Source organism: Lactuca sativa, chromosome 9 (assembly GCF_002870075.4).
Source record: "Lactuca sativa cultivar Salinas chromosome 9, Lsat_Salinas_v11, whole genome shotgun sequence".
Taxonomy (NCBI): Eukaryota; Viridiplantae; Streptophyta; class Magnoliopsida; order Asterales; family Asteraceae; genus Lactuca; species Lactuca sativa.
Window position 1 is genome coordinate 86,739,577 of NC_056631.2, and position 11,786 is coordinate 86,751,362.

The 11,786-nt window shown below is 35.9% G+C and overlaps 1 protein-coding gene across 2 annotated transcripts; it reads right to left on the reverse strand.

The window, feature by feature from the left end:
- Nucleotides 1-1,150: 1,150 nt before the first annotated feature.
- On the reverse strand, nucleotides 1,151-10,620 carry LOC111896798 (disease resistance protein RUN1). 2 transcript variants are annotated; one of them, XM_023892785.3, is made up of 10 exons: nucleotides 10,094-10,618; nucleotides 6,768-7,872; nucleotides 6,606-6,674; nucleotides 4,011-4,235; nucleotides 3,174-3,923; nucleotides 2,481-3,066; nucleotides 2,289-2,386; nucleotides 1,797-1,928; nucleotides 1,304-1,579; nucleotides 1,151-1,230 (listed from the first exon to the last, which is right to left on the reverse strand). In XM_023892785.3, exons 1-9 carry the CDS (start codon nucleotides 10,579-10,581, stop codon nucleotides 1,337-1,339), a joined length of 3,696 nt encoding a protein of 1,231 aa, XP_023748553.1. In that variant the 5' UTR covers nucleotides 10,582-10,618; the 3' UTR covers nucleotides 1,151-1,230; nucleotides 1,304-1,336. The 2 variants fall into 2 exon arrangements, with proteins under 2 accessions (XP_023748553.1, XP_052623459.1); XM_052767499.1 differs by lacking the exon at nucleotides 1,797-1,928 and having other exon boundaries at nucleotides 1,151-1,579; nucleotides 10,094-10,620.
- Between the last annotated feature and the right edge of the window lie 1,166 nt (nucleotides 10,621-11,786).

Sequence of the window (11,786 nt, forward strand, 5' to 3'; positions counted from 1 at the left end):
ATTTCATGATGAATTGCACTCTCTAACCCCTTCTAAGGCTCATATTTCGATTGAATTAGGTCTAGAGCACACAAATAGAACCTCAAGTTTGACAAAAGGATGAAGAATTCAATATTTAAAAGCATTTACGCGAACCAATTACATTGGAGGAAAGCTTCGGGTTGTTACACCAATATTCATTCTTTTATTGTACACAACAATTTTTTTTCAATAAAGAACAATTTATGCATTACAATAGTATATTGTACAACTCTATAAAACATAAATTGGTATTAATGAAAAAAAATTATTGTGTAAAAAATATTATCTACGAATTAGTTCCTTTATTTATGAAGTATAGAAGATATCATTACAAAAGGACCCTTGCTGAATTTGAGGATTCATTTGCTAGAAATGGAGGTTTTTGTTCCAAAATGATGTGAACACATTAAATTGCCCCCCTCGAATTTTATTTTTTTTCAATTTTAGTTTGTTTATTTTAATTGCCTAGGCTTCCGGCTATAATGTATGTCCGCCCACTGTTTGGGCTTACTTTTGTCACCTAAGTTGTGAAAATGATGTCTAAAAAAATACACCTACGGATTCAAATTCTATAAAGATTAGCAGAAACATCTTTTATTATCGTTAGGGGTGGCAATTGATGACACGACACGACAAAAATACACGACACGAAACGAAATTGAGGCGAAACTGAAATTCGAATTTGTGTTCGTGTCGTGTTCGTGTCAAGTGTAAAAAACATGACGTCGTGTTCGTGTTCAAAATTTGACACGAAATTGTCACGATTTAACATTTTTTGTCGTGTTTTCGTGTGTGACATGTTTTTCGTATTATGCATGAATAAATATTAATTAAATACATTAATTGTTATTTCATGTTATATTTGTCGTGTCGTGTCGTGTTTGTCGTTTTTTAATAGGTTCATTTTCGTGTTAGTTAAAAAAAACCCGAGATCGTGTCGTGTCGTGTTCGTGTTACATAAAATATTGTCGTTTCGTGTCGTGTCAGACAAAAACACAACACGATGACCCGATTTGCCACCCCTAATTATCGTGATAAAGGAGTGAAAAAGAGCTGAAAGCAAGCAATAACTACAGTTACATGCGAACTGAATCATGATTTTCTGCCAAATTCCCCCTACCACGGCGAATTTTCCAATTCTTGGATTGTTGCATTGTTGAAATCAATCCTTGAGATCATCCATATTTCATACGCTCTTTCGGAAAACATCTATCAGAATCCAAGAAATCAATCTTATTGTGGTTGCACATCCGCGAATTATACATAACCAAATTAAATTTACCAAGTTTCGTTAATGATCAATCCATCAATAAATCTAGTCTTCTTCTTGACAGTCTGAATATGGCTCGGATTCATACTCTTGTTCTTGACTGGCTGAATATTGCTCGGTTTCATCAAATAACTGGTCCACACGCAGGATAAAGAACATGATTAACAGAATGGTGATAAAAATACGGAAGATAACGATCAGTGGATGCATGAGTTGTGGGTTGTTGTTGAAGCGGGGAGGATAGAAGCACCAATAACATGAAAGGGCACATCCAGTTACCTGAATAAACTACAAGAATAACAATAGAAAGTTTATGTTCTCAAGATGAGGAATTCAAAACAATCAAGTTCAGGTGAAATTAAACCATGTTACAAACTGAAATTTCACTGACTTTCCGTCATTTTCTCTCAAAAACTGAATGTAGATGTCATGCCATGTGAGCAATAGCGAAAGAAGTATCAAATGAGAAAAAGATACTGATCTGCTAAACAAAATATTCAATTACCTTTATTTTTGTATTTTTTGATATGGGTCTTCTAGCAAATTTCATTGTCTCCCCTAGCATACTTGATGTGAACTTCAAAGTTTTATCTAGAAAAGATGATTTTGACATCTCTGTGATATTGTAAATTTCCTCCTAATTTTGTATATCATAAATACCAGATCAAGATTAGCGAAATCCAAATATCACACTAATCATCAGAAAATCAACATCATTACATCAGGTACCACAATGTTAAATTAGATTATAACGGTTTAATAATTTTTTCACTTATGTTCGCTTGTAACATTTGATAGAAAAGATATTTGTATCAAACTTAAAAGCATCGCATGTATAATGCCATGGGAATGTGGATTTTAGAAAATATCATTTGGATTTTGAATTATAGACATATTTGCTAACCCCTTGAGTTTCTAAAAATGGAGAGTCGTAAGAATTGCAGGCCCTTAGTAATGTACACGTGTTGAAAAATGAAATATTATAGAGAAAATGTACCAATTCAGGACCATGGATGATGCATCTAACAGTTTTCAACTCTGTAAATGATTGATGCATGTGCTTAGGTCGACCTGTCTTTCTCCATCCTCGTACCTCTATATATAACAATGTATCATAAGATGAATTTTATCTATTTGCAGCATAAATATAACTAAAACCCTAAGAATTAGCTTGACAAGAGGGACATACCTGTAGAGTCTATGGTATCTCCAACTAAAATTCTAAACCAATCAGGAGTCTGTCTATCAACCTCCATTAACTCAAAGAAATCACGGCGACAAAGATAGAACGCTCCTGTGCTTAATTGAAATCCAGACAAATCTCCTCCAAGAATTTCTACCCATCCCTTGTTATTTTCCAAATTTTCTGCAGCTTCTTTATCATCAGTGTAAACAAGGCTCACACCACATTCATGTACCTCCAATCCACTCATTACAACAATAGAGATACTAACTTTATCTCCGGTGTCCAATGTATTACCAATTGGCCAATAGCTTAACCATATACCAACATTACCAAATTCAGGTTTGCCAAAGACTTTGGGGTTGTACATCAAATCAACACCATTGGTTGTACTGATTTTACAAAACCATGACCAATCATCACCGGATATTGAGTACTTGAAAGTTACATCAAGTCCTTTGAGCCTCTTATTCTTGGGAAATGAAGGCAATTCAAAGGACAAAGATGACGATTTTGATAGATACATAGGCTCCATGTTTGGATCCTTTACGTCTGGAAGAGATGTGCTCATTATATCGAATTCATACAATATCTATGCCATGTAAACACTAGAATTCAGTCACATATAATCAGTTTGTAGGTAGAATTGTAAGGTGCTTGTGTGTGCTTATGAATGTGTTTGAAAGAAAAACAGTTTACCTGGACACACGAACTTCTGCCTTTGGTGACCTCATCATCACCAACCAGGCACACCTCAAGATTTTGATATTTCTTTAGCCACTTCATGTGTCCCAAATCATTTTCTTCAAGCTTGACTACAGGCACCAATTTGATAAAGCCTTCAATTTCAGACAAACTTATGCAACCTTCATAGCCAAACTCTTGTAATGTGAATTGAGGTGATTCGAAAGTTATTCTCTCCAGAGATTTACAGTGATATACATACAATTCTTCAAGTGTATTTGGAAGACAAAGAATCCATTTAAGTCGTGAGCACAAAGATAAGTCAAGGACCCGTAGGTTTTTCAGATGATCATAACAAGGGAGGAACTCAAATAGACTATTGCCTAAGTTCAAGTACTGCAAAGATGGTTGAAGGCTAAAACTCAGAGGAAAAGAATCAGTACACTCAAGAAAACAATCCTTGAGGAATAATTGGTGTAATGAATGTGGGAAGGAAAATGTAGGTTGTTCTGCAACTGCTCCACTAAAAGTAGAAGCTACCATCCTTACAAACAAATTTTTGTGCTCCCTTTTGCACAAGTTTTCACACCCTGTCATGTTCAACAGTACAAGACTTTTTAGGTTACCAATGGTTTTACAAACACGAACCAGACTATGACAATTCCAAAGAATCAAAGTCTCGAGATGTGGAATCTTGGACATGTTGCGGATTTCTATTAGATTGAACGAGTCTTTAAGATTTAGAATCTGCAGCGACTGAAGAACCTGTTGCGAAAGTAAAAAGATTTATGTGGCACTCAGTATCTGCATAAAGGCCATTAAAATTCAAAAAGAGGATATTGAATTTCCTACCATGGGTGGGTCGAATACTTCCAAGCTGCTAGAGCTCATGTCTATAGCCACCAAATTTCCCATGAATAAGTCGGATGGTATGGTTCTTAAGTGGAATCCAAGCCAGCAAATCCATCTTAAATCTTCTGAAATATTCTCGTATGACCCGGTGAGTTGCACGAAATTTAGCTGGAGCAATTTTAGTTTATCCATCTTTTGAAGTGCATCTGTCTTGAGGTGGGATGCCTACAAAATTACAGTGAAGAGGGATAGTAATTAAGCATAAGTAAGTTCACCAAGGATTCCCTATGTATTAGGATTCAATTCCTTGAGTATCAATTGAGAATTATCATCTTGCAGTTATAAATCAATTGCTATTAATGAATTGGAATGAGACACACACAAACACACATACACACACACACCATCTCTAATCCCTTCTACGCATCCAATTCACACTCGTTCCTAGTATGGTATTTTCAAAAATCAACATATAGTCGATTTTGCATCACTCACCAATCATGCGTTGCATGTTTCTTTACTTTCTACAACTCAGCCTAAAGGGTACAAATCTGCTGCTAAACATCCTCAATGGATGGCCACCATGCATGAAGAAATTGAGGCCTTAGGTGCAAATAACACATGGACCTTAGTGTCTCGACCCTCTCACTCCAACATTGTCGGTTCTAGATGAGTCTATTATACCAAGTATAACTCTGACGGCTCAGTTGAACGTTTCATAGCCCGACTTGTTGCTCAAGGTTTCACCCAAATTCCTGGACTCGATTACTCTCATACTTTTACTCCGGTTGTTAAAGCCTCCTCATTTTGCATTGTTCTATCAGCTTCATGTCAAGAACGCATTTCTGCATGGTCATCTTACTGAGATAGTTTTTATGGAGCAATCGCTTGGGTTTGGGTTTACTGATCGTCAACTTCCTAATCATGTTTGCAAACTAACTAAGGCTCTTTATGGCTTAAAACAGGCCCCTCGTGCCTGGTTTCAACGCCTTAGCACCTTCTTGCTTGCCAATGGGTTTTTCTGTAGCCGTCCTGACACCTCCTTATTCTTTTTTTTCTCGACATGCATGCATCATGTAACTCGTTGTCTATGTCGCAATCTCATCCTTACTGATAATCAGGAATCTGTCATTACATCCTTCACTGCACGACTACACAAAGATTTTGCTATTAAATATCTTGGTGCTCTGAGTTAAATCATTGGTTTAGAGGTGACTTGTATTGATGATGGTCACTTTTTAAGCAAGTCAAAATATGCCAAACATAATCTTACTCGTTCTGATTTAATTGACTTTAAATCTAGTACGAACACCATTGGCCACTCATGAGACTTTCACAGCTGATGGAATGCTTTTTTTCTGATCCTACTCTTTATCGATCCCTAGTCGGAGCTCTCCAATACTTAACAATTACTAGATCAGATCTCTCATATGCTGTGAATAAAGCTAGCTAATATCTCCATGCGTCTACTGATGCCCATTTAGTCTATGAAACGCAAGGTTCTAAAAAGCTCGCCATGGCTCCGCCATGGTGCGCCACGAGTCCGAGGCTTGCACCTGCCGCCAAGCTTAGCCAAAACGCCACCTTAACTCATATATGTGTATAAAAATGAATAATAGTTGAAAATACATATAAAAAGATTAATTATATACAAAATTGTCGCCTTAAGTCACGCCTTACAAACGCCGTGACTCGCCAAGGCTCGGAAAAGCTTGAGGGTTGACATTGCCGCCAAGTCACGCCTTACGTTATTTAGAACCTTGATGAAACGTATACTAGGGTATGTAAAAGGCACCGTCTCTTTTGGCCTTATTTTCATACTACCTCAAACCAAAAATATTCTTGGGTATTCAGACGCAGATTGCGCTCATTGTCTTGAGACACGCCAGTTTACTTATGGCTATTCAATTTTTCTTGGTGGCAACTTAGTCTCATGGAGTGCTAAGAAACAACCAACCATCTCATGATCTAGTTGTGAGTCAGAATATCGGGACATTACGAACACAGTAACTAAAATTGTTTGGATAACTCATCTTTTATGGGAACATCATGCGCTACCTCCTGATCGCCCTAACTTGCTTTGCGACAACAAAAGTGTCTTATTCATGACTCAAAACCCAGTTGCTCACAAATGTGCTAAACATATTGATCTCGATTACCATTTTGTTCACAAACTAGTAGCTTTGGGCAAACTTTACACAAAATTTGTACCAACTAAGCTTCAGGTGGTAGACATCTTCACTAAAAGTCTTCCGCGTGCTCAATTTGAGCACTTTTGTGCGATGCTACGCCTTGCTCCACCACCCATTCGCTTGAGGGGGGGATATTAGAAAACTAGATAGTAAATTATTTAATTATATATTCTGTATTTATCTCTACTTTATTATAGGAGTTTATTGTTGTAATCTATTCTATATATACAATACAACACACACACAAATTAACGTGTGGTTGATTTACTAAAACCAACAACTTGACTAAAGTATACCCATAGATGTATAAAAACAAGATGCAAGAATTTTTGGATCAACTTAAAGAGCTTCCATGTTTTCGTTACATATAAATAACAAACATAAGGTTTTAGTGATGTATTACCTTGAATGCGTGCCGCTCTTCCTGTAACATTCGCTTGTCAAGTGCTAGACCTTCCATTGTATTTGAACCCTAAATAGAAAAAAAAGGATGAAACTACAGAATTAAAGATAGACTAAGACAATGTGAATGCAAAAACAAGCTTCAACAAAGGAAGCATCTCACCTTTCCTTTTCGCAGAACATCATAAGAATCCTTACTAAACCAGACTCTACTACGTTTTGCAGGGTCTTTGGGTGATTCTTGATGGACTATTGTTCTCCCCATCTCTTGAAGCAATGGGTGCATCATTAGTTTCTTGTTTGCGGAAACAGACACAAGGCATCTGTTGGTTAGTATTTTGATCCCCGATACAGCAGAGTAATCATGCTCCAATATCTTCACCACATAATCTATGTCTTTGCCGACAAAGAAACAAGAAATATGCAAAAATAACTCTTTGTTAGATTCATGTGGCAAAGAGTTGTAGCTCCTGATAAGTACACGTTGAATTCCAACATCAATATCTCTTCCCAGTAAACTCAATGTACTTTTCCAAAATAGGATGCTATTATCCTGCGCTAGAGAGGAACCCAACACTTCTAGAGCCAACGGATTTCCTTCACAATACTTCAATACCTGTTTTGCAAGCTCCTCGTAACCTTCCATCAGAGTTTTGGATCCAAAGGCATGTCGACTCAAAAGCTCTAATGATTCATCATCATCCAGTAATTTCATTTGGTACTCTTGACACCTCCAAGACCTAGACTCAAACCATTTACCTAGATTGTTGTCTCTAGTTGTTATTAAAATCTTGCTTTGTTTGTTAATATGCCCTGATCCTAGTAAAGCTACCAACTGGCTCGGTTCAATAATGTCATCAAGAAGAATAAGTGCTTTCTTCCCTTGTAATGCCTCTTCAATCTTGAATGTACCTTGACAAACACTAGGTATTTTTCTCTTCTTTCCACCTGAAATATCTGCTAAAAGTTTTTCCTGTATCTGAAGTAGATCATGTGGTTCTTTAGATCTACTACCGATGTCTTCAAGAATGCTAATGCTTTCAAAATTTTGGCTATTTGAGTATACAATGTATCGGGCCAACGTTGTCTTCCCGCTTCCTCCCATGCCACAAATTGCTAAAAATTCTGCATTGGATCCATTTAACCAAGAATGGATATCCTTGTATCGTGTGGCCATCCCTGTTAAATTGACTGGAAGATGGACTTGTTTACGATCTAGTTTATTGTATATGGTGCCAACAATTTCCTTTAGAAACTCTGTTTCAGACCTAGAACAACACAAGAAAATGAACAATTTCATTAGATGATGTTCAATGATTCGTTGACACACAAGAATGAAAATATTTTCTTCAAAAAGGCATATTCACTCGCTAGTTTAAAAAATTAACTAATATTGTACCTTGTTAGTTTAAAACTTACATAAGTCATCTCCCAGGCATAACAAGACCATTTTGCTCTTATTTATTTATTAATTAATTATTAATTATTAATTATTAATCGATTAAAAGAAATTTTTTTAATTAAATATATGGTCCCTTTACCGTTGCCATTGACAAACACCACCACCACCACTACGTTCGATTTTTTGGGTTTGCCGAATGAAGACTCCAACAACCGTATATCTCCTCTCATCACTGTAGTGTGGTCGAATGGTATGAGAAGAAGATAAGATGGGTGTGGCGTGGTATCCTAGCGGCGAAGAAGATCTAGGAGGGGAAGGGGATGGGTAGACCAAAACCCTAAATCGTCGTCGAAGTGTCAAAACCTAACACCCCCGTTCCCGAGTTCAACTTAACGAGAGAAAGAAAAGGAAATGGTTGGAAATGAGAAGAAAATGTTCCCGAGTTTCATTAAAGGAAGGAAGTGGAAGTGGAGAGAAATGGAATGATCACTTTCCCTCATATCTTTCCTTCCGATTTGGGAGGATTTGGAAGGAAAGAAGAAAATGATTAATTTTCCTTCCACTTCTCTCCAACTCGGGAACACAAAAGAAAATTTTATTTTCCTTTCCTTTCTCTTCTTTTCTCTCGTGACCTTCTTTTCTCTTCTTTTCTCTCGTGACCTTCTTTTCTCTTCTTTTCTTTTCTTTTGATAAACTCGGGAACGGGGTGTAAACCTTAGATCGTCGTTATATCCCTTCATTGATGTGCATCTGGTCACGCTCACCATCATCACATATATACATAACAACCACCTCATATCTAGGTATTCGAACAGAGATGGCGATAGTTATGGTTTCAAACGGTGTTAGGGTTTCACCGCAGATCTACGGTGATGGCGGCTCTACAAGGTCGACTTCTCTGACGAGGCAGCGACTTCAAACGTCGCTAGAAGTGGCTTCATACGTCTGTGGCATGAGTAGGGGTGAGGGAATTGGGTGGAGACTATAATAGATGTAGAGAGAAGATCTGTCGGAGGGTGGAGATGGTGATGGTGGCCGGTAACTGGCCGGCGAGTTGGGTCTCCTCTTTCCCTCTCATCGAGTGTGTGTGTGTGTGTGTTTCCGATCAGCAACAAAGTGAAGGGTGAGGAAGATGAAGGGAGAGGGTGGTCAGTAGTGTAGTAGGCCTTTATTTTTTTATATTTAAAATTTAAAAATCAAAATAAAAGCATGAAATTAATTGAAAATTAAAAACACAAAGGTATTATCAATTTTGGCACGGACGAAATACGAAACAAAATCGTGTTTCAAACATGAAGGGTGCAAGGTTAAACCAAACAAGGGACCATGGCTGAGTTAAGTTTTGAAAATAAAGACTCTTTTGGCACCAACATGAATGACAATTCATATAATTACTCAACGAATACTTAACTTTCCTAATGCAATTGTAGTACTGATAAATGTTTAAATTTGATTAAAAGTTGCACAATGAAGATCAAAATTCAAATAAAACCTGGGTCAATTAAAGTGTTTACAATAGAATAGAAATTTTTTTCACTTTAACTAAACATTAAACTGTAAATGAAAACTAAATCAAAATCAAAATAAAACAAATATTGATAGATTAAACAAAATTATGTAAATAAATGCCCTTATAGTCCAGTTCGTAAAAGGCTAAAACTGTAAATTGGAGACGTACTGCTCTTTTCGAGAAAGAATCAAAACCTTACTTAGCTCTAGTCAAGAGTCAAACTTGTATATGGTGTATCAATAAGAAGAAATCGTTGCATATCTGTTCCTGATTACATTTTTCTCATTTATTTCTAATTCTTAGACACCATAATAGCCAAATGGGCCAACCCAACTTGTATTTTTTCCTAATTGAATTACATTTTCACCAACTCCTCCGAATTTCTATGAAACAAACATCTCCTAAAAGTTCAAAGTTATTGACAAATTTAACAACAAAAAATTGACCGTGTCATGAATTTGATATGTAGACCAAAATTTCGCTAGAGGTTAATACCAATTATGGTCCAATTATTGAATAAAGTACTATCCACTTAAAAATGGTCAAATGGATATCAGTAAAGATTAAACAAGCATACCCAGACAAAACCATGCCGGCCAAATCAGCAACCTCCTTAAGAGCTTTCCTCCACAGGTTGACTTTATCATTTGTCCACTTTGAAGAGGCTTTGACTTCGATTTCGAAGGTTTCATTTTGATTCCTCACGTCAGACGGATCAACGTGATAAAAAACTGGTAGAATGAAATGACTGGACTCCCTTCTTTGCGTGAGGATTAACAGAAGCTCGTCTAGGCACCAAGTGGACGTTGCATAGTTTTTTGACAATACAACTATTGAAGCCCTAGACTCTTTAACTGCACTCTCGATCTCTGGCTTCAGGTGTTCACCTCTGTTGATTTCTTCGTTATCCCTAAAAGTACAAATTCCTGCTCGCTTTAATGCGTAATAAAGATGATCTGTAAAAGAATCACGAGTATCTTCGCCTCTAAAGCTTAGGAAAACATCATATCTGTAAGAATTAGCAGTAGGTGAAGCCGTAGTGCAGGAGGAAGAACAGGAAGCCATTGAAATTTCATATGCGAGGATGGAAGATGAAGTCTTTATTCCATCTTTTATGATAGACAAATATAATAATAATAAAATATCAAGTGGGTCTGGTTTTAGTCAAAGAAAATATTCACACAACAGCCATACACACCGATGATAAGTGATTAAAGGTCAACAATGTTTTATTTTGTTCGAAAAAAAAAACTATATTATTTTTTGTTCATTATATCATAACGTTTTAAAAATATTCAAAAAGAAAACACAATTATCATATGCTACACCAAATATAGCTGATTTTTAAGATTAAAAAAAAATATACTACGTGGATATTACTTGGCATATAGGTTCTTTTATATATATATATATATATATATATATATATATATATATATATATATATATATATATATATATATATATATATATATATATATATGGAAAAGTGAATACACCCTTAAGGTATATAAGATCAGGTGCCCAATAATGAAACCTATCGTATCCTTAGCAAAAGCAGTGAGTTTCTTGTTTTTTTTTAAATCGTCATCGATTTCGGAGCTGCTATGGTTCACGAGTTTGGCTGATTTCGGAATCCTTCTGTAGTTCAGTTGAGCTTTTTTTTTTTATTGCGTCTATGCATCAATTCTTCCCAGTAATATTAATCATGAAGATTAATAAATCAAATGACATTATTTCGAATCTATTGGGGTCTTGAAACAATACGGGGTAATAAGTTAAGGCATTTTTTGATTTCATCTTCTTCACTTTTTTCTAGGGGGCATTAGGTAATTTCTATAAATTATTGTGTTTGAAAGATACCATGGTTTATGGTATTTAGTTTGTATGTATTTTCTTTTCAAATGTAATAACACTGGTAATGTACACTAGGTGTTCGATTAAATGTCTTAGTGAAGTCTTGTCTCAATATGCATAAAGACTGATTAGTGATTCTTTTGGTGAAATAATGCAATTTTGAGTGTTGATTGAATTAAGTGACTATGTTACTAAAAAAATTGGAAGGAAAGTACTTTGATAGGTTTTCCATATATTATTTTTATTTTTACTTTATAATATTTTTAGTGAGTTAATTTTTGTTTTGCAGTTGAATCTGTCATTGAAGGCTTCTTATTCTTCATGTTCTTGACCAACCATCAGTGCATTCTCAAAAGATTCATCTCTTGATCAACAAAGTAAGCTTTTTATGGTTCTTTGATACTGTAAAAATA